Source organism: Saccoglossus kowalevskii, chromosome 19, assembly GCF_978046115.1.
Source record: "Saccoglossus kowalevskii chromosome 19, keSacKowa6.1, whole genome shotgun sequence".
NCBI classification, from domain to species: Eukaryota; Metazoa; Hemichordata; class Enteropneusta; family Harrimaniidae; genus Saccoglossus; species Saccoglossus kowalevskii.
Genome location: NC_140659.1, coordinates 27382508 through 27406906, shown reverse-complemented (window position 1 = coordinate 27406906; position 24399 = coordinate 27382508). Strand labels below are relative to the sequence as shown.

Genomic DNA, 24399 nt, shown 5'->3' with positions numbered 1-24399 from the left:
TACAAACCTGGGCAGCATCTCTCAGGAAATTTTGTTGCATAAAAAAGAAGAGCTAAAATTCCTAGTATATACATAACTGTGACTTTTGGAAGAAACTCCTGTAAAGTAAAGAATAAGTGAAATCAAGTAATTAGATGAAATATTGTGTTATTGCAAAACATAGGGAGTTTGAGTCAAATTTCAATTATGTACAGCAGAGTATGAACTGGATCGTCATCTGAATGCATGAACATGTGTTTGAATCTGATTGGTTTGGTAAGTCAGAGATGCAAATCTGAAACAGCATTCATTAAAACAAAGTAACCACCAGTCGGTCATTTTGAATCTGATCTGAAAAACGAACATACATCAAGGTCCTATGATGTCCAATGTATGTACCAAGTTTGAATAAAATCCACTTTTGAACCAAGATTTGATTAGACCATGTTGAATCAAATTGATATATACCGTATTTATCCGACTAAGAGCCCATGCCCGGACAAACGCCCACCCCCGACTTTTGGTTAAATAAAGAAGTTGAGGTCATATCGTAGCAAACGCCAGGGGCATTTTTTCTACACCTGTAATAAAATAAAAAAACAAAAACCTTTTTTTGTTTGTTGTATTAACAGTTGACTTCCTTGGAGTCTGTTGTGATTCTGATAAAAAAAATTGAAAAATAAATGTCAATTGTGTAAAACAAGGAGTGAACGCGAAATAGCTGTGACATAAATAGAGCAGCGCGTTCACCACTGTTTACATAGTTTACATTTATTTTTTCAAGATTTTTTATCAGAAACATAACAGCCAGCGAGTCAAAAAAATGTATATTAAAGAAGAAACGGTAGTTCTCTTTTTGAAATATGTCTTGGCCCTGAAAAGGGCCGTTAGGTTTGTGTTTCCTTATAGAAACGATTCAAGCAAATCTTACAGTATATCGAGAGCTACGAAGCAAGTGCCACACTCGTTCAGCTTTAGCGTCGCCGATAATAAAACAATGTTGCAATATTGTAGCAACCATTACCTGGGAGAGTGGTTTAAAGCATGTTGTTTTGGCTTATAAAAATATTTGCGAATCCATAACTGGGGCCAGCAATTTTGCAATGTCACGCCGAAGACTGCCAACATTTTTACCATCTTTCACCACAGCTATTGCATTTCTGTCATGGGAATTATTCTTCTGTCGTTGAAGAAAAAATATTTTTCCTATTTCAAGCCCACCGCGATATCCATAGTGAGACATTCCAACCATCGGAACTTGCTGAATGATAACTTTCACCATGATTGATGAGCGTCGAGTCTGATAAGAAAGCATTGTTGACTTGACCTCTATGATGGTACAATAGTAGTGATGTCATTCTTAGCCAATCGGTAAAGCGGATGCTTAAAGGTCAAAAAGGATTGCCAGACGGTAAACAAAAGCAATGTGTGTCATCGCAGCAGAGCGATCCCATTTTTCTTGTCTTGTCTTTATTGTGATTAGACATGAATGAAAAGTGCCAAGCTGACAGACTGCGAAATCCGTGGATTAAAAGTGCTAAGTCCAAATTGTGTGGAACGATATCAACGAACTTCAGGAATAAGTTGTTGGAATTTTGTTCGATCGCGACAGTGACGCTGACTTGGAATTTCAGGGTTTTGACTTTTACGAAGATAACAATGAACGTACAAAGAGATTTTAGATGTTAGTTTTTTTAACAACTATGAACTTTCGTAATTTTACTGTGTAAATTATTATTGATCTTGTATGACTGTTGATCCGGTATTTGTCAAAACCGGAAATAATTCACGCGTATATATTTGTCGACGGGGATATTCTAATTCAAATGAATCTTCACTGTCGATTTTTATTATTTCTGGTTTATTTGTCACATTCTAAGAAATAAATTATTTCTTGTTACACTTCTAATGCTGCATATTGTTTGCATTTATTTTTGTTGCATGTTATTTTTTGCCGTTTTACTCCCTGTCGCAGTTCAATTTGCGTGTTGCCAATTTTCGCGATTTTCGATTTTTTTGCTGGGGATATCCGGATAAACGCCCACCCCTTCTTTTTGGCGATTTTCCATGTTCAGGACCCTGGGCTCTTACCCGGATAAATACGGTATGTATCCCAAGATGCACATGTAAGTGTAAAATCTGAATGTGATCAATCTAGGAAGGTTCAAGATGTGCACAATCAGACAAACAGACAAACAGAGATCAAACCAAAAGTAGTCTATACAGCGACTAATAAATAAATAAAAGCCTTACCATTACTATAGGAGTTCTATATCCACCTTGTAAATGAATCCAGTGAATCACCGGTAAAACACCAAATCCCACAACACCACACAATAAGATAAGTCTTCGTATTGACCAGTTTGACGATAAGTACCGGGGATGTAACTGAACAGCTAGCGTAACTACCATTAAACAACTCACAATCACTAGATATATACATCTCCAAAACTGAAAATAAAGTGGATGTACATTCCCTTCATGAAGAATTAAAAAATAAGAGACCAAAAAAAAAGGGTTTACCCGCGGTAAACTAACACATAATTTTTCATAAAAACTGAATATTGACTGACACTGAGGTAACTATATGTTTTATTTAATATGTCATTAAAATAAAAATAATGTCATGATCTGTATTTTTTGAAAAAAAAAGAGAAAAAATATGTGAATTTAATTACCAGCACATTCTATTTCACCAATTTGGATGAATGCAGCTCTTAAAATCACAAGTCCCACAATTCAGTAGTCTGTGAGCTCTTGATTTATTTGTACCATAAGTATTTATTATTGAGGAGAAAAAGTTTTTAGTACTCACCTCATTGCAAAAGAATGCATAGTAAATAGCTGGGACATAGCATCCCAGTAAACCCATAGATATACCGACTAAATCCATGGATAACCACCATTTAGCAACATTCTCAGAGTGACAGCAGAATATATGGTATCCGGTGGAACACAACATACAAAACTATAAATAAATCAAAATATGATACAAATATCAATGAACTGAATGTATGACATAAAGGTAGAAACCTACTTACAATTTGTGATAAAATTGATCATGATTTGCATGTTCATTATTTTATTATGTACATTCTTAAAGCAAATTTATGTACATGTACGACACAAACATAAAACTTGCCAAATATTAATCAAAAATTTGTACGTATAATCCAACAGGACACATCGTTATAGAAAAATAGCATTTTTTTTTGTCACTTTTGAAAGTCAGATTTTTGAAATAATTTCAGAATACTGTAAAATACTTTATTTTAGCTAGAGTTTATTTTAGCTTAAAAGAATTTTTGGGTGTTTTGTATGGGATTTATTTTCACTGATGTTTGATGAGTTACAGGTACAGGTACAGTACAGTTCTCGCGAAAGCTTTGGCTTTTGTGGGATCATTGTCGCCTAAGCATGGCTTCATTGTCGCCTCAGCATCGCATCATTGTGGCATCAGCTTCGCGTCGTTGACAATTGAAGCTGTGTTCGCCTCGCTTATTCTGTGGCATCATCGTGGCCTCAGCTTCGCAGTCTCATGGCATCAACATAGCATCAGCTTCAAAGTATTGTGACATGAGTATGACCTCATTATTTTCACACGGAAAGGCAGTAGAGAAAAACACATGTACAGAAGATTTGAAATTCAAGGCGGTAAGGGGAATAAAATAATATGACCAAGAGTAAAATGACATTTTAAAAAGATATCTTGTTTAATTATTTAATGTTGCGAGTATTGGGTACCAACAACTTTGTGAAGTACATTGCAATCTGCAAGGTGACGAGTGTCATATTGACTGCAAGGAAAATCGTGATAAATTTAAATCACACGATGCAATCGTCATTCGGATACAACGCAATTTGCTATACGAAATGAAACTGTTCTTGTTATAAAATTACTTTATTTTCGTTCTTTTTATTTGCTGGTAAAAGAACAGATTCAGATTCCTCATTTCGGTGGTATTTTTCTGTGTTTCGTTTAGTTTTAGCAGAGTCCGATCCCATGCCCGGACTACTAATACATGCAAAACACACGTACACCGCCTGGTGCGTCGGCGTTGTCGCCTGCCATCTTGATACAAAGTTCCAAAACAAGTGCGTACATTTCTAACTATGATTGGAAGGTTGTGGTGGAGTCGGTCTGGTAAAATTTTACATCCAATTTTCAAAATTACATGTAAGTCATGATCAGTGACCTATACGTACTTTAAAAGTATTCTCACAAAAAATATTTTCGAATAAAAACGAGCCACATGCCCTGTAAAAAATTGAATAGCACTTGACTTGCAGAATTAATTTATTGGGCTTCAGAAAAAAAACGTGTCCAGTGGTGCCCAGTCGATGAACAATTTGAAACTCATGATACACACGGAAGTCATTCGATACTGAATACAAAATGTACATGTATCATCGACCCCAAAACTGATTTGTATCTCAGCCCAGTTTTTTTTCTTTTTTTGAACTGAGGTCAAATCCCGGCCGTTTGGCAAAATATACCGATGTTTTTTAGTGAATAATTGTGAAGCCTGTCACAGCACAAACAAATGGTACGACGACCCTTAAATTAGCGTCAAATATGCATTGTTACAACATCATTGATTGGCCGAGAGTCACCTGATCGGAGCACATAACCTGGGTCACAGAACCATATTTGTCTGTATTATCAACAAGACCTTGCAAAAGAACCACACCCACACTTTCAACCATTTTTAGCTCGGAAGTTGCCAACAAATGTCGAAAAACTCATGAATTTTATGGATTTGAATAAAAATAGCTAGCGATTGGTAAGACTGGTTAATAATATTTCCCCTGATACTAAAATATAAAATTTTATTTCAAGGTGAGAAATAGATAATTGAGGTTCCATCGATTTCACCACGACAACTCTATGCCGTGTTGTAGTTTCGCGAGGTAAAACAAAAATATAATAAATAGTACTTGTTTAATTATTTGGTTTTACAGCCCGCAAATTACGGGACATGATCCCCATGAATTACGGCAAATAAATGCTGATTGTGTTGAATGACGGACGTCGGGACCGTTTGCAGAAACCAACAGGGATATTCCAAACAAATTATTGGGACACGGTCGGTAGACATTTCAAACAAATGAAATTATTAACGAAAAACGAGATTTTTCCAGATATTTACGAACATACTGTCATACCAAATATATGCAAAATTGACAAATACACAAAGAGATATTAGGTTTTATTTTAGCCTTAGAAATATTTTCTTTCACTCAGTCCATGCGTGGGACTTCTATTTAGCTTCATGGTCCTTCGGCTTGTCTTCTCCTTGGGGGAAATAACAATAATTATACAAATCGTAAACTCAACACAGTCAGGAAAGGAAACCCAGACAACCATGTCGTACTTCTGTTGAAATACATTTTGTAGCAGTGCGTCACGTCAGAATAAGTTGTTTAAAATAAAATAGTCAATCCCAGCCAAATCTAGGTCAAAGGGTCAGATTGCGTGCATATAATTATACATAGTTTAAACAAAAAGCATTTGAACTTTTGACGGTTGTTCAACATCTATGAAAACCAGAAAATTGTTAGTAGTCCGAATTTTTGCACAGTCGAAAATAAAGCGGAAATTCAACAAGCGGTCGCAAAAGCGAGCGATTGAAAAGCGGAAGCAGCCGAGAGGTTGGGCGAAATGAGTTCTGTACTTCTTAGTTTGATGAAGCGATGCTGCTGCCACATTGTCGCCATAATGAGGCAACAATGAAGCGAAGCGATGACCGCCTCAACTTTTTATGTCGCGACATTGAAGCGACGCTGAAGCCATAACAATGCCATAATGATGCGATGCTGAAGCGAAGCTGACGCTGAAGTGAAGCCAAACCTTCCGCGAGGACTGTACTGTATTTCGCTGTAGTTTATTTTCACTGAATCATTCCTTCAGCAAAAAATAGCGAAAATAAAGTATTTTACAGTAACCAGCATACAATTTGAAATATGGCACAATATAGCTACAGTGTACATGTATTATGAGAGCCAAGTGATCTAATTTGAGGGAATACTCCTTACAGTTTAAGCAATTTCAAATAGTGACATAATCACACAAGATAGAAATAAATCACCAATGGTGGCAGTTTACACAATCATTATGAGTAAGTAACTTTTATAGCTTGAAACTGCCTTCTAAGAAAACCACTGTCCACATACAAAATGATGTACAGGGGTATCCTTAGAAGGCAGTTGCAGGCTATATAATTGCTGTCACATGTATGTGGACAAAGGTTTCCTTAGAAAGCAGTTGCAGGCTATATAATTGCTGTTACATGTATGTGGACAAGGGTTTCCTTAGAAGGCAGTTGTAGGCTATATAATTGCTGTTACATGTATGTGGACAAGGGTTTCCTTAGAAGGCAGTTGCAGGCTATATAATTGCTGTTACATGTATGTGGACAAGGGTTTCTTTAGAAGGCAGTTGTAGGCTATATAATTGCTGTTACATGTATGTGGACAAGGGTTTCCTTAGAAGGCAGTTGCAGGCTATATAATTGCTGTTACATGTGTGTGGACAAGGGTTTCCTTAGAAGGCAGTTGCAGGCTATATAATTGCTGTTACATGTATGTGGACAAGGGTTTCTTTAGAAGGCAGTTGTAGGCTATATAATTGCTGTTACATGTATGTGGACAAGGGTTTCCTTAGAAGGCAGTTGCAGGCTATATAATTGCTGTTACATGTGTGTGGACAAGGGTATCCTTAGAAGGCAGTTGTAGGCTATATAATTGCTGTTACATGTATGTGGACAAGGGTTTCCTTAGAAGGCAGTTGTAGGCTATATAATTGCTGTTACATGTATGTGGACAAGGGTTTTCTTAGAAGGCAGTTGCAGGCTATATAATTGCTGTTACATGTATGTGGACAAGGGTTTCCTTAGAAGGCAGTTGTAGGCTATATAATTGCTGTTACATGTATGTGGACAAGGGTTTCCTTAGAAGGCTGTTGCAGGCTATATAATTGCAGTTACATGTGTGTGGACAAGGGTTTCCTTCGAAGGCAGTTGTAGGCTATATAATTACTGTTACATGTATGTGGACAAGGGTTTCCTTAGAAGGCAGTTGCAGGCTATATAATTGCTGTTACATGTATGTGGACAAGGGTTTCCTTAGAAGGCATTTGCAGGCTATATAATTGCTGTTACATGTATGTGGACAAGGGTTTCCTTAGAAGGCAGTTGTAGGCTATATAATTGCAGTTACATGTATGTGGACAAGGGTTTCTTTAGAAGGCAGTTGCAGGCTATATAATTGCTGTTACATGTATGTGGACAAGGGTTTCCTTAGAAGGCAGTTGCAGGCTATATAATTGCCGTTACATGTATGTGGACAAGGGTTTCCTTAGAAGGCAGTTGCAGCCTATATAATTGCTGTTACATGTATGTGGACAAGGGTTTCTTTAGAAGGCAGTTGTAGGCTATATAATTACTGTTACATGTATGTGGACAAGGGTTTCCTTAGAAGGCAGTTGCAGGCTATAAAATTGCTGTTACATGTATGTGGAGAGGGTTTCCTTAGAAGGCGGTTGCAGGCTATATAATTGCTGTTACATGTATGTGGGCAAGGGTTTCCTTAGAAGGCAGTTGCAGGCTATATAATTGCTGTTACATGTATGTGGAGAGGGTTTCCTTGGAAGGCAGTTGTAGGCTATATAATTGCTGTTACATGTATGTGGACAAGGGTTTCCTTAGAAGGCAGTTGCAGGCTATATAATTGCTGTTACATGTAATAATAATAATAATAATCTTTATTGTAATCGTATCCTTATTAGGATCTTGACAAAAGTGTACAATAAAGTATAGAAAAAAAAAGAAGTAAAAATAAAAAAATAACATTAAACACATTAAATAAAATTAAAATACATGTAACAATTTAGATTTTGAGGCAGATGACATACTGTTTTTTTTAATATTTTCTTCTCTCAGATTGAAACAGTTGTAAATATATTTTGACAGTTCTATTATAATTGACTCATTATCACTAGTCATTATGGCTATCATTTTTTCTTCATTTGATGTAATATTATTAAGATGTTTTGTCATGGTAATTAGGGGTTCTCTCACATTTGTGTAGAGTTTACATTTGAGCAGGAAGTGTTCTTCATCCTCTATTTCATTTTCATCACAGACTGGACATTTTCTGTCACTTATTTCTACATTACTGTATCTTCCCATTTCAATCTGCAAAACATGAGCACTTAGTCTAAATTTTGATAATGAAGATCGATGATGCGGGTTTTTTATTATATCTAAGTATTTTTCAAATGTAAAGTCCTTTTTTAGCTGCCTATAGGTACGAAGTTTATTTTTGTGGTTGATGCCTTTATTATCGTTGTTTAGAGTGTTCCTGGCATGTACTTTAAATTTGGTTATTAGTTTGTCAGTTATTTGTTCAATAAAGTTATCTTCTATGTTTTTATCACTCCATGCACTTTCCATGCTTGTATACTCTAGGCAATTTTTTATGCTGGATACCCAGTTTTGAGTGCCAGAATTGTCTAGAGCGATGCCAAGCTTGTACGCATCATATATTAGTGTATTATCAGGCATTTTTTTAATTCTAAGCCAATATTTTAACATTTGTTTGATGCCAGTGATAATTAATGGGTATCTCCCTAATTCAATTAAGCATGCAATGTTTGTTGCTCTACTATTGACCTTGAGTAGGAATTTGCAATATTTAATGTGCATTTTTTCCATGGGTGACATGAGATTCATAAAGTATTTTTTATTATTCACAATGTCACCCGCCCAAATTTCACAACAGTATAAAAGAATTGGTTTGATCATTGAGTCAAACATTTTTAAGTATATTTTAATTGGGATTAATGTTTCTGAATATAGTAGCTGTTTAATTTTGAAACATGCCTTCAGTGCCCTATTTTTCAGATCCTGTTGTGCTACATCAAATTTCCCTGTTAAATTTAGTTTCATTCCAAGATATTTATATGCTGAGACTCTCTCTAATTCAGAGCCATTGATTTGGAATTTGAAATTATTTAGAAGCTTGCCTGATTTATTGAAGATCATTGATTTAGATTTAGAAATGTTTATATGTAGCATCCATTGTTTGCAGTAATCCTGTAGATTGTTAATAGCGTTTTGTAAACCACTACTTGTTTCTGACAAAAGAACCAAGTCATCAGCATAAAGTAAGCAAGAGAGCCTATTGTTTAGTAGCATTGGTGGGTCATTTTTGCCAGATTCAATGTGTGATTTAATATCGTTCACGAATATATTAAAAAGGAGAGGGCTAAGGCCATCCCCTTGTCTGATGCCTCTTTGAACAGGGAAACATTTAGTCATGCCATTTTTGGTTTTGACTGTACTTGTTGAGTTTTGATAGATGTTTTTAATTACTTGATAGAAATTGCCAGAAATGCCAATTTGTCTTAGTTTGTATAATAGGTCATGGTGCCAAACTGAATCAAAGGCCTTTTGGAAGTCTATGAAACAGGCAAATATATATTTTTTATTTTGAAGATATTTAGTTAGCAGCTGTTTAAGAACAAAAATGTGGTCTCTTGGGCCAAATTTTGGCATGAATCCAATTTGTTCTTTAATTATATAGTTCTTTTCTTGTAGATAAACTGTAAGCCTTTGTTTCATGATGGATGTAAACAGTTTGCTCAGAGTATTGAGCAGAGTTATACCCCTATAGTTGTCTGGGTTGGCTTTGTCACCTTTTTTGTGTATAGGTGTGATAATACCTATGTTCCAGTTGGTAGGAAAATTGCCACTTGCTAAGATTAAATTGAATAGTTTTTGCAGGGGTTTAATTAATGCATTGCGCCCTGTTTTAATCATTTCATTTTTAATCCTGTCTGTACCTGTAGCTTTACCATTTTTTAAGTTGTTAATTGCCCTTTGGATTTCTAGTTCAGAGATAAATCCATCCAGGCTGTCTACAGAGGATGATGTGTAGTCTGGAAGGCAACTAGTTTCTTCAATGTATCTGTTGTCAGATTTAGATTCATTTAGATTTTTGAAATGTTCATACCATTTTTGGTCCTCAATATTTTCAGAGTTATTTATTTCCTGTTGCTTGCCTTTCAATTCATTTATCATTTCCCAGTATTTATCAGGGTGGGATTTTCCAAGATTGTCTAATTTATTTAGGATTTCATTTTTATATTCTCTCTTTCTTTTGTTCAGCATTCGTTTGTATTCACGTTTAAGATTATAGCATTTGAATCTCAAATGTTTATTGTTTGGGTCTTTACTGAATTTAGATGAAAGATTCTGTATTTCCTTCTTTAAATTTAGGAGGTCATTATTAAACCACTTTGATTTAGTAATTTTATGTTTTGTAGATGAAATATTTTTAATTTTACGTTTTTTTAAACTTATATCAGCTGCCTCAAAAAGTATGTTTGACAATAAAGTACTTGCTGTATTAACAGAATCTCTGTCATTGTTAAAATTAGTATTATTAAAATTATAAATAAGTTTACATATATCTTTTGTCTGTAAAGCATTACTAAATTGCAGTTTGGAATGTCCATTCCAAAGGTAAGTGAAGTTTGTTTTTGGTGCAGTACACGTTTCTTTAGATTTGCTATAATTTAATATTGCGTTTGTTTTTAGGTGTGAAGAGATTTGGCAGTGGTCTGAAAGGTATAAATTAAGAGGATGAATGTGAAAAAGATTGACTTGATCAAAAAGGCTATGACTAACAATTGTGTAGTCTACAGTGCTACTGCCACCTCTTTGGTGACATGTAAATTTCCCTGCCATGTCTCCTGGGCATCTACCATTGAGGATTACTAAATCAGAACTCATACACAGGTCTAATAAAAGTTCACCATAATTATTTTTAAAACAGAGATCCTGTGATGTTCTTTTTTTTAGGCTACTAATAGTGTCAGACGATTGATGGTCTGGGTTATTGTAAATAACAGTGTCCTCTTCATTTTTTGTCCGTGCATTAAAATCGCCAGTCAAGATAATTGCACCCTTTGTCGCATATTTAGCTATATCTTTTTCTAAAAGCTGGAACAAGTTAGATTCTTTCCAGTTAAAGATACTGGAAGACTGGGGACTGAGGTATAACGTACATAAAAATATATCTTCATTTAAATGGAAAAAAGATTTGTCAAGTTTGATCCAGATGAAGTCTTCTGAACTACTGTGTAAATGTTTGACACCTTTTTTATATTGATTTTTATAGTATAGTACGATACCACCCGAATTTGATCTGGCTTTTTTATGTTTTTTTGATCGAAAAGAGTGAAGATGACTATAGTTTGGTAAATCTATGATAGAGTTAGTATCAGTTTTAGTCTCTACTAAACTAATAAAATCAAAATTTTCTACACTATCTAAGAAACACTTATCTCTAATTTTTTTCTCCAAGCTTCCATAAATATTCCACGCAGTAAATTTAAGTATGTCCCTATTTGCAGTCGGACAATTCATCTTGCTGTATACTGGAAATTAGAGATATCAAAAGGAAAAAAATTTTTGAATAAAATAAATTTGAAAAAAAGAAAGAAAAATCTGCTTTTAAATACCTGACTCTAGGTCTATATCACTGTATATACATGTATCAGTTTAACGTCTCATATAGTCTAAAATGTTTGTCAAAAAATCTTCAAAAACCTGGTTTCTGCTACCACTATTATTTTTGTAATTTCTATTGTTGCTTTTCTTGTGACTGCTATTGTTCTTGTGAGTAATGTTATTGTTCTTGTGCTGATGATATTTGCTATTGACGAATTTCTGTTGTCCTGGGTGTTGCCTTGTTGTTGGTGTTGCGCCTGTTGTATTGGAATGTTTGTATTCCTGTTTTGTCAGGTGAGAAGTGATAGCCCTGTAGATGTATTTCTTCATGTTTCGTTTGATGTAACTTATGCCCTTGTTGTTAGGATGAACTTTATCTTCAAATAGGTATGATTTGATACGATTCCTGTTGTCTAGGACATTGTGATGAATGTAATGTACATTAGAGATTGATTCACATAGGAGCTCTAGTGATGAATTGAATCTCAATTGGTTGGAATTAAATGAATCATTGTCCAGTCGTGGTAGAACACTTGAAGCAAATATACTGCATGAAGGATATATGTTTCGTGTTGTATCAATCAGGTCAGAGTATTTCTTTTGACAGGTCTCCAGTGATGATCCACTGTCAATGTCATTAGATCCTACATGTAACACGATGTTCTTTGGATCTTTGAACTTTGAATCTTCAATGAATAATTTGACATCGTCAATACCTTTTCCTCGTAGAGACTTCACGTATGTCTCTCTGACAGTAGAAAATTTCTCGGGCTCTATGTATTTGACTGTGGAGTCACCTACAATCACTGTGTTGTAGCCTCCTTTGTTAGCAGTATTTTCTCCATTTGGTTTGGTTTTCAACTCCTGTTTGTTGTTGCTAGTTTGTAAATTCTCCTGTGAGACATTATCTACATCTGGATTAGAAGATGATGGAGATGGGTCTAGCACAGCATAGTAGTTTGTCACTGGAATGTTTGTCACAAAGGGTACTGCATTAGCATTAAGTGTGGATGAGTTTTGTTGTTCATCTTTGTCTTCAACTGAGTTGGAGATGTTATCTGTTTGAGATGCAGAGTTCTTTTTTTCTTTGTTTTGGTTGACCTTCATTGGTGCATCTTGAGTACTTTTCAAAAAATTCAGTATTTGGTTCTGCATATCATGTACTTTGTTAATACTCTTCTTTACTCATGTATGTGGACAAGGGTTTACTTAGAAGGCAGTTGCAGGCTATATAATTGCTGTTACATGTATGTGGACAAAGGTTTCATTAGAAAGCAGTTGCAGGCTATATAATTGCTGTTACATGTATGTGGACAAGGGTTTCCTTCGAAGGCAGTTGTAGGCTATATAATTGCTGTTACATGTATGTGGACAAGGGTTTCCTTAGAAGTCAGTTGCAGGCTATATAATTGCTGTTACATGTATGTGGACAAGGGTTTCCTTAGAAGCCAGTTGCAGGCTATATAATTGCTGTTACATGTATGTGGACAAGGGTTTCCTTAGAAGGCAGTTGCAGGGTATATAATTGCTGTTACATGTATGTGGACAAGGGTTTCCTTAGAAAGCAGTTGCAGGCTATATAATTGCTGTTACATGTATGTGGACAAGGGTTTCCTTAGAAGTCAGTTGTAGGCTATATAATTGCTGTTACATGTATGTGGACAAGGGTTCCTTAGAAGTCAGTTGCAGGCTATATAATTGCTGTTACATGTGTGTGGACAAGGGTTTCCTTCGAAGGCAGTTGTAGGCTATATAATTGCTGTTACATGTATGTGGACAAGGGTTTCCTTAGAAGGCAGTTGCAGGCTATATAATTGCTGTTACATGTATGTGGACAAGGGTTTCCTTAGAAGGCAGTTGTAGGCTATATAATTGCTGTTACATGTATGTGGACAAGGGTTTCCTTAGAAGGCAGTTGCAGGCTATATAATTGCTGTTACATGTATGTGGACAAGGGTTTCTTTAGAAGGCAGTTGCAGGCTATATAATTGCTGTTACATGTAGTTGGACAAGGGTTTCCTTAGAAGGCAGTTGCAGGCTATATAATTGCTGTTACATGTGTGTGGACAAGGGTTTCCTTAGAAGGCAGTTGCAGGCTATATAATTGCTGTTACATGTATGTGGACAAGGGTTTCTTTAGAAGGCAGTTGTAGGCTATATAATTGCTGTTACATGTATGTGGACAAGGGTTTCCTTAGAAGGCAGTTGCAGGCTATATAATTGCTATTACATGTGTGTGGACAAGGGTTTCCTTAGAAGGCAGTTGTAGGCTATATAATTGCTGTTACATGTATGTGGACAAGGGTTTTCTTAGAAGGCAGTTGCAGGCTATATAATTGCTGTTACATGTATGTGGACAAGGGTTTCCTTAGAAGGCAGTTGTAGGCTATATAATTGCTGTTACAGGTATGTGGACAAGGGTTTCCTTAGAAGGCTGTTGCAGGCTATATAATTGCAGTTACATGTGTGTGGACAAGGGTTTCCTTCGAAGGCAGTTGTAGGCTATATAATTACTGTTACATGTATGTGGACAAGGGTTTCCTTAGAAGGCAGTTGCAGGCTATATGATTGCTGTTACATGTATGTGGACAAGGGTTTCTTTAGAAGGCAGTTGCAGGCTATATAATTGCTGTTACAAGTATGTGGACAAGGGTTTCCTTAGAAGGCAGTTGCAGGCTATATAATTGCTGTTACATGTATGTGGACAAGGGTTTCCTTAGAAGACAGTTGTAGGCTATATAATTGCTGTTACATGTATGTGGACAAGGGTTTCTTTAGAAGGCAGTTGCAGGCTATATAATTGCTGTTACATGTATGTGGACAAGGGTTTCCTTAGAAGGCAGTTGCTGGTTATATAATTGCCGTTACATGTATGTGGACAAGGGTTTACTTAGAAGGCAGTTGCAGGCTATATAATTGCTGTTACATGTATGTGGACAAGGGTTTCTTTAGAAGGCAGTTGCAGGCTATATAATTACTGTTACATGTATGTGGACAAGGGTTTCCTTAGAAGGCAGTTGCAGGCTATAAAATTGCTGTTACATGTATGTGGAGAGGGTTTCCTTAGAAGGCGGTTGCAGGCTATATAATTGCTGTTACATGTATGTGGGCAAGGGTTTCCTTAGAAGGCAGTTGCAGGCTATATAATTGCTGTTACATGTATGTGGACAAGGGTTTCCTTAGAAGGAAGTTGCAGGCTATATAATTGCTGTTACATGTATGTGGACAAGGGTTTCCTTAGAAGGCAGTTCCAGGCTATATAATTGCTGTTACATGTATGTGGACAAGGGTTTCCTTAGAAGGCAGTTGCAGGCTATATAATTGCTGTTACATGTATGTGGACAAGGGTTTCCTTAGAAGGCAGTTGTAGGCTATATAATTACTGTTACATGTATGTGGACAAGGGTTTCCTGAGAAGGCAGTTGCAGGCTATAAAATTGCTGTTACATGTATGTGGACAAGGGTTTCCTTAGAAGGCAGTTGCAGGCTATATAATTGCTGTTACATGTATGTGGACAAGGGTTTCTTTAAAAGGCAGTTGCAGGCTATATAATTGCTGTTACATGTATGTGGACAAGGGTTTCCTTAGAAGGCAGTTGCAGGCTATATAATTGCCGTTACATGTATGTGGACAAGGGTTTCCTTAGAAGGCAGTTGCAGGCTATATAATTGCTGTTACATGTATGTGGACAAGGGTTTCTTTAGAAGGCAGTTGTAGGCTATATAATTGCTGTTACATGTATGTGGACAAGGGTTTCCTTAGAAGGCAGTTGCAGGCTATATAATTGCTGTTACATGTGTGTGGACAAGGGTTTCCTTAGAAGGCAGTTGTAGGCTATATAATTGCTGTTACATGTATGTGGACAAGGGTTTTCTTAGAATGCAGTTGCAGGCTATATAATTGCTGTTACATGTATGTGGACAAGGGTTTCCTTAGAAGGCAGTTGTAGGCTATATAATTGCTGTTACATGTATGTGGACAAGGGTTTCCTTAGAAGGCTGTTGCAGGCTATATAATTGCAGTTACATGTGTGTGGACAAGGGTTTCCTTCGAAGGCAGTTGTAGGCTATATAATTACTGTTACATGTATGTGGACAAGGGTTTCCTTAGAAGGCAGTTGCAGGCTATATAATTGCTGTTACATGTATGTGGACAAGGGTTTCTTTAGAAGGCAGTTGCAGGCTATATAATTGCTGTTACAAGTATGTGGACAAGGGTTTCCTTAGAAGGCAGTTGCAGGCTATATAATTGCTGTTACATGTATGTGGACAAGGGTTTCCTTAGAAGACAGTTGTAGGCTATATAATTGCTGTTACATGTATGTGGACAAGGGTTTCTTTAGAAGGCAGTTGCAGGCTATATAATTGCTGTTACATGTATGTGGACAAGGGTTTCCTTAGAAGGCAGTTGCTGGTTATATAATTGCCGTTACATGTATGTGGACAAGGGTTTCCTTAGAAGGCAGTTGCAGGCTATATAATTGCTGTTACATGTATGTGGACAAGGGTTTCTTTAGAAGGCAGTTGCAGGCTATATAATTACTGTTACATGTATGTGGACAAGGGTTTCCTTAGAAGGCAGTTGCAGGCTATAAAATTGCTGTTACATGTATGTGGAGAGGGTTTCCTTAGAAGGCGGTTGCAGGCTATATAATTGCTGTTACATGTATGTGGGCAAGGGTTTCCTTAGAAGGCAGTTGCAGGCTATATAATTGCTGTTACATGTATGTGGACAAGGGTTTCCTTAGAAGGAAGTTGCAGGCTATATAATTGCTGTTACATGTATGTGGACAAGGGTTTCCTTAGAAGGCAGTTCCAGGCTATATAATTGCTGTTACATGTATGTGGACAAGGGTTTCCTTAGAAGGCAGTTGCAGGCTATATAATTGCTGTTACATGTATGTGGACAAGGGTTTCCTTAGAAGGCAGTTGTAGGCTATATAATTACTGTTACATGTATGTGGACAAGGGTTTCCTGAGAAGGCAGTTGCAGGCTATAAAATTGCTGTTACATGTATGTGGACAAGGGTTTCCTTAGAAGGCAGTTGCAGGCTATATAATTGCTGTTACATGTATGTGGACAAGGGTTTCTTTAAAAGGCAGTTGCAGGCTATATAATTGCTGTTACATGTATGTGGACAAGGGTTTCCTTAGAAGGCAGTTGCAGGCTATATAATTGCCGTTACATGTATGTGGACAAGGGTTTCCTTAGAAGGCAGTTGCAGGCTATATAATTGCTGTTACATGTATGTGGACAAGGGTTTCCTTAGAAGGCAGTTGTAGGCTATATAATTACTGTTACATGTATGTGGACAAGGGTTTCCTGAGAAGGCAGTTGCAGGCTATAAAATTGCTGTTACATGTATGTGGAGAGGGTTTCCTTAGAAGGCAGTTGCAGGCTATATAATTGCTGTTACATGTATGTGGGCAAGGGTTTCCTTAGAAGGCAGTTGCAGGCTATATAATTGCTGTTACATGTATGTGGAGAGGGTTTCCTTAGAAGCCAGTTGTAGGCTATATAATTGCTGTTACATGTATGTGGAGAGGGTTTCCTTAGAAGGCAGTTGCAGGCTATATAATTGCTGTTACATGTATGTGGACAGGGTTTCCTTAGAAGCCAGTTGTAGGCTATATAATTGCTGTTACATGTGTGTGGACAAGGGTTTCCTTCGAAGGCAGTTGTAGGCTATCCAATTGCTGTTACATGTATGTGGACAAGGGTTTCCTTAGAAGGCAGTTGCAGGCTATATAATTGCTGTTACATGTATGTGGACAAGGGTTTCCTTAGATGGCAGTTGTAGGCTATATAATTACTGTTACATGTATGTGGACAAAGGTTTCCTTAGAAGGCAGTTGTAGGCTATATAATTGCTGTTACATGTATGTGGACAAGGGTTTCCTTAGAAGGCAGTTGCAGGCTATATAATTGCTGTTACATGTATGTGGACAAGGGTTTCCTTAGAAGGCAGTTCCAGGCTATATAATTGCTGTTACATGTATGTGGACAAGGGTTTCCTTAGAAGGCAGTTGCAGGCTATATAATTGCTGTTACATGTATGTGGACAAGGGTTTCCTTAGAAGGCAGTTGTAGGCTATATAATTACTGTTACATGTATGTGGACAAGGGTTTCCTGAGAAAGCAGTTGCAGGCTATAAAATTGCTGTTACATGTATGTGGACAAGGGTTTCCTTAGAAGGCAGTTGCAGGCTATATAATTGCTGTGATATGTATGTGGACAAGGGTTTCTTTAAAAGGCAGTTGCAGGCTATATAATTGCTGTTACATGTATGTGGACAAGGGTTTCCTTAGAAGGCAGTTGCAGGCTATATAATTGCCGTTACATGTATGTGGACAAGGGTTTCCTTAGAAGGCAGTTGCAGGCTATATAATTGCTGTTACATGTATGTGGACAAGGGTTTCCTTAGAAGGCAGTTGTAGGCTATATAATTACTGTTACATGTATGTGGACAAGGGTTTCCTGAGAAGGCAGTTGCAGGCTATAAAATTGCTGTTACATGTATGTGGAGAGGGTTTCCTTAGAAGGCAGTTGCAGGCTATATAATTGCTGTTACATGTATGTGGGCAAGGGTTTCCTTAGAAGGCAGTTGCAGGCTATATAATTGCTGTTACATGTATGTGGAGAGGGTTTCCTTAGAAGCCAGTTGTAGGCTATATAATTGCTGTTACATGTATGTGGAGAGGGTTTCCTTAGAAGGCAGTTGCAGGCTATATAATTGCTGTTACATGTGTGTGGACAAGGGTTTCCTTCGAAGGCAGTTGTAGGCTATCCAATTGCTGTTACATGTATGTGGACAAGGGTTTCCTTAGAAGGCAGTTGCAGGCTATATAATTGCTGTTACATGTATGTGGACAAGGGTTTCCTTAGATGGCAGTTGTAGGCTATATAATTACTGTTACATGTATGTGGACAAAGGTTTCCTTAGAAGGCAGTTGTAGGCTATATAATTGCTGTTACATGTATGTGGACAAGGGTTTCCTTAGAAGGCAGTTGCAGGCTATATAATTGCTGTTACATGTATGTGGACAAGGGTTTCCTTAGAAGGCAGTTGCAGGCTATATAATTGCTGTTACATGTATGTGGACAAGGGTTTCCTTAGAAGGCAGTTGCAGGCTATATAATTGCTGTTACATGTATGTGGACAAGGGTTTCCTTAGAAGGCAGTTGCAGGCTATATAATTGCTGCTACATGTATGTGGACAAGGGTTTCCTTAGAAGGCAGTTGCAGGCTATATAATTGCTGTTACATGTACATGTATGTGAACAAGCATTTCCTTAGAAGGCAGTTGTAGGCTATATAATTGCTGTTACATGTATGTGGACAAGGGTTTCCTTAGAAGGCAGTTGCAGGCTATATAATTGCTGTTACATGTATGTGGACAAGGGTTTCCTTAGAAGGCAGTTGTTGGCTATATAATTGCTGTTACATGTATGTGGACAAGGGTTTCTTTAGAAGGCAGTTGTAGGCTATATAATTGCTGTTACATGTATGTGGACAAGGGTTTCTTTAGAAGGCAGTTGCAGGCTATATAATTGCTGTTACATGTATGTGGACAAGGGTTTCCTTAGAAGGCAGTTGTAGGCTATATAATTGCATTTGCATGTATGTGGACAAGGGTTTCCTTAGAAGGCAGTTGTAGGCTATATAATTGCTGTTACATGTATGTGGACAAGGGTTTCCTTAGAAGGCAGTTGCAGGCTATATAATTGCTGTTACATGTATGTGGACAAGGGTTTCTTTAGAAGGCAGTTGTAGGCTATATAATTGCTGTTACATGTATGTGGACAAGGGTTTCCTTAGAAGGCAGTTGTAGGCTATATAATTGCATTTGCATGTATGTGGACAAGGGTTTCCTTAGAAGGCAGTTGTAGGCTATATAATTGCTGTTACATGTATGTGGACAAGGGTTTCCTTAGAAGGCAGTTGCAGGCTATATAATTGCTGTTACATGTATGTGGACAAGGGTTTCTTTAGAAGGCAGTTGTAGGCTATATAATTGCTGTTACATGTATGTGGACAAGAGATTCCTTAGAAGGCAGTTGCAGGCTATATAATTGCTGTTACATGTATGTGGACAAGGGTTTCTTTAGAAGGCAGTTGCAGGCTATATAATTGCTGTTACATGTACATGTATGTGGACAAGGGTTTCCTTAGAAGGCAGTTGTAGGCTATATAATTGCTGGTATATGTATGTGGACAAGGGTTTCCTTAGAAGGCAGTTGCAGGCTATAAAATTGCTGTTACATGTATGTGGAGAGGGTTTCCTTAGAAGGCAGTTGCAGGCTATATAATTGCTGTTACATGTACATGTATGTGGACAAGCATTTCCTTAGAAGGCAGTTGTAGGCTATATAATTGCTGTTACATGTATGTGGACAAGGGTTTCCTTAGAAGGCAGTTGCAGGCTATATAATTGCTGTTACATGTATGTGGACAAGGGTTTCCTTAGAAGGCAGTTGTTGGCTATATAATTGCTGTTACATGTATGTGGACAAGGGTTTCCTTAGAAGGCAGTTGTAGGCTATATAATTGCATTTGCATGTATGTGGACAAGGGTTTCCTTAGAAGGCAGTTGTAGGCTATATAATTGCTGTTACATGTATGTGGACAAGGGTTTCCTTAGAAGGCAGTTGCAGGCTATATAATTGCTGTTACATGTATGTGGACAAGGGTTTCTTTAGAAGGCAGTTGTAGGCTATATAATTGCTGTTACATGTATGTGGACAAGAGATTCCTTAGAAGGCAGTTGCAGGCTATATAATTGCTGTTACATGTATGTGGACAAAGGTTTCTTTAGAAGGCAGTTGTAGGCTATATAATTGCTGTTACATGTATGTGGACAAGGGTTTCTTTAGAAGGCAGTTGCAGGCTATATAATTGCTGTTACATGTACATGTATGTGGACAAGGGTTTCCTTAGAAGGCAGTTGTAGGCTATATAATTGCTGTTACATGTATGTGGACAAGGGTTTCCTTAGAAGGCAGTTGCAGGCTATATAATTGCTGTTACATGTATGTGGACAAGGGTTTCCTTAGAAGGCAGTTGTTGGCTATATAATTGCTGTTACATGTATGTGGACAAGGGTTTCCTTAGAAGGCAGTTGTAGGCTATATAATTGCATTTGCATGTATGTGGACAAGGGTTTCCTTAGAAGGCAGTTGTAGGCTATATAATTGCTGTTACATGTATGTGGACAAGGGTTTCCTTAGAAGGCAGTTGCAGGCTATATAATTGCTGTTACATGTATGTGGACAAGGGTTTCTTTAGAAGGCAGTTGTAGGCTATATAATTGCTGTTACATGTATGTGGACAAGAGATTCCTTAGAAGGCAGTTGCAGGCTATATAATTGCTGTTACATGTATGTGGACAAGGGTTTCTTTAGAAGGCAGTTGCAGGCTATATAATTGCTGTTACATGTACATGTATGTGGACAAGGGTTTCCTTAGAAGGCAGTTGTAGGCTATATAATTGCTGTTACATGTATGTGGACAAGGGTTTCCTTAGAAGGCAGTTGCAGGCTATATAATTGCTGTTACATGTATGTGGACAGGGTTTCCTTAGAAGCCAGTTGTAGGCTATATAATTGCTGTTACATGTGTGTGGACAAGGGTTTCCTTCGAAGGCAGTTGTAGGCTATCCAATTGCTGTTACATGTATGTGGACAAGGGTTTCCTTAGAAGGCAGTTGCAGGCTATATAATTGCTGTTACATGTATGTGGACAAGGGTTTCCTTAGATGGCAGTTGTAGGCTATATAATTACTGTTACATGTATGTGGACAAAGGTTTCCTTAGAAGGCAGTTGTAGGCTATATAATTGCTGTTACATGTATGTGGACAAGGGTTTCCTTAGAAGGCAGTTGCAGGCTATATAATTGCTGTTACATGTATGTGGACAAGGGTTTCCTTAGAAGGCAGTTGCAGGCTATATAATTGCTGTTACATGTATGTGGACAAGGGTTTCCTTAGAAGGCAGTTGCAGGCTATATAATTGCTGTTACATGTATGTGGACAAGGGTTTCCTTAGAAGGCAGTTGCAGGCTATATAATTGCTGCTACATGTATGTGGACAAGGGTTTCCTTAGAAGGCAGTTGCAGGCTATATAATTGCTGTTACATGTACATGTATGTGAACAAGCATTTCCTTAGAAGGCAGTTGTAGGCTATATAATTGCTGTTACATGTATGTGGACAAGGGTTTCCTTAGAAGGCAGTTGCAGGCTATATAATTGCTGTTACATGTATGTGGACAAGGGTTTCCTTAGAAGGCAGTTGTTGGCTATATAATTGCTGTTACATGTATGTGGACAAGGGTTTCTTTAGAAGGCAGTTGTAGGCTATATAATTGCTGTTACATGTATGTGGACAAGGGTTTCTTTAGAAGGCAGTTGCAGGCTATATAATTGCTGTTACATGTATGTGGACAAGGGTTTCCTTAGAAGGCAGTTGTAGGCTATATAATTGCATTTGCATGTATGTGGACAAGGGTTTCCTTAGAAGGCAGTTGTAGGCTATATAATTGCTGTTACATGTATGTGGACAAGGGTTTCCTTAGAAGGCAGTTGCAGGCTATATAATTGCTGTTACATGTATGTGGACAAGGGTTTCTTTAGAAGGCAGTTGTAGGCTATATAATTGCTGTTACATGTATGTGGAGAGGGTTTCCTTAGAAGCCAGTTGTAGGCTATATAATTGCTGTTACATGTATGTGGAGAGGGTTTCCTTAGAAGGCAGTTGCAGGCTATATAATTGCTGTTACATGTATGTGGACAGGGTTTCCTTAGAAGCCAGTTGTAGGCTATATAATTGCTGTTACATGTGTGTGGACAAGGGTTTCCTTCGAAGGCAGTTGTAGGCTATCCAATTGCTGTTACATGTATGTGGACAAGGGTTTCCTTAGAAGGCAGTTGCAGGCTATATAATTGCTGTTACATGTATGTGGACAAGGGTTTCCTTAGATGGCAGTTGTAGGCTATATAATTACTGTTACATGTATGTGGACAAAGGTTTCCTTAGAAGGCAGTTGTAGGCTATATAATTGCTGTTACATGTATGTGGACAAGGGTTTCCTTAGAAGGCAGTTGCAGGCTATATAATTGCTGTTACATGTATGTGGACAAGGGTTTCCTTAGAAGGAAGTTGCAGGCTATATAATTGCTGTTACATGTATGTGGACAAGGGTTTCCTTAGAAGGCAGTTCCAGGCTATATAATTGCTGTTACATGTATGTGGACAAGGGTTTCCTTAGAAGGCAGTTGCAGGCTATATAATTGCTGTTACATGTATGTGGACAAGGGTTTCCTTAGAAGGCAGTTGTAGGCTATATAATTACTGTTACATGTATGTGGACAAGGGTTTCCTGAGAAAGCAGTTGCAGGCTATAAAATTGCTGTTACATGTATGTGGACAAGGGTTTCCTTAGAAGGCAGTTGCAGGCTATATAATTGCTGTGATATGTATGTGGACAAGGGTTTCTTTAAAAGGCAGTTGCAGGCTATATAATTGCTGTTACATGTATGTGGACAAGGGTTTCCTTAGAAGGCAGTTGCAGGCTATATAATTGCCGTTACATGTATGTGGACAAGGGTTTCCTTAGAAGGCAGTTGCAGGCTATATAATTGCTGTTACATGTATGTGGACAAGGGTTTCCTTAGAAGGCAGTTGTAGGCTATATAATTACTGTTACATGTATGTGGACAAGGGTTTCCTGAGAAGGCAGTTGCAGGCTATAAAATTGCTGTTACATGTATGTGGAGAGGGTTTCCTTAGAAGGCAGTTGCAGGCTATATAATTGCTGTTACATGTATGTGGGCAAGGGTTTCCTTAGAAGGCAGTTGCAGGCTATATAATTGCTGTTACATGTATGTGGAGAGGGTTTCCTTAGAAGCCAGTTGTAGGCTATATAATTGCTGTTACATGTATGTGGAGAGGGTTTCCTTAGAAGGCAGTTGCAGGCTATATAATTGCTGTTACATGTGTGTGGACAAGGGTTTCCTTCGAAGGCAGTTGTAGGCTATCCAATTGCTGTTACATGTATGTGGACAAGGGTTTCCTTAGAAGGCAGTTGCAGGCTATATAATTGCTGTTACATGTATGTGGACAAGGGTTTCCTTAGATGGCAGTTGTAGGCTATATAATTACTGTTACATGTATGTGGACAAAGGTTTCCTTAGAAGGCAGTTGTAGGCTATATAATTGCTGTTACATGTATGTGGACAAGGGTTTCCTTAGAAGGCAGTTGCAGGCTATATAATTGCTGTTACATGTATGTGGACAAGGGTTTCCTTAGAAGGCAGTTGCAGGCTATATAATTGCTGTTACATGTATGTGGACAAGGGTTTCCTTAGAAGGCAGTTGCAGGCTATATAATTGCTGTTACATGTATGTGGACAAGGGTTTCCTTAGAAGGCAGTTGCAGGCTATATAATTGCTGCTACATGTATGTGGACAAGGGTTTCCTTAGAAGGCAGTTGCAGGCTATATAATTGCTGTTACATGTACATGTATGTGAACAAGCATTTCCTTAGAAGGCAGTTGTAGGCTATATAATTGCTTTTACATGTATGTGGACAAGGGTTTCCTTAGAAGGCAGTTGCAGGCTATATAATTGCTGTTACATGTATGTGGACAAGGGTTTCCTTAGAAGGCAGTTGTTGGCTATATAATTGCTGTTACATGTATGTGGACAAGGGTTTCTTTAGAAGGCAGTTGTAGGCTATATAATTGCTGTTACATGTATGTGGACAAGGGTTTCTTTAGAAGGCAGTTGCAGGCTATATAATTGCTGTTACATGTATGTGGACAAGGGTTTCCTTAGAAGGCAGTTGTAGGCTATATAATTGCATTTGCATGTATGTGGACAAGGGTTTCCTTAGAAGGCAGTT

At 37.7% G+C, this 24399-nt stretch overlaps 1 protein-coding gene across 1 annotated transcript in view; it reads right to left on the bottom strand.

The window, feature by feature from the left end:
* The window catches only part of LOC102801468 (progestin and adipoQ receptor family member 3-like), a 58225-nt gene that overhangs the window by 1804 nt on the left and 32022 nt on the right, over window positions 1–24399 (bottom strand). Inside the window, exons 4-6 of the mRNA XM_085493516.1 lie at window positions 2795–2947; window positions 2233–2430; window positions 8–98 (exon numbers count right to left, since the gene is read on the bottom strand). Of these exons, the coding sequence (XP_085349642.1) occupies window positions 8–98; window positions 2233–2430; window positions 2795–2947 (442 nt within the window). The remainder of the gene's footprint in view (window positions 1–7; window positions 99–2232; window positions 2431–2794; window positions 2948–24399) is intronic.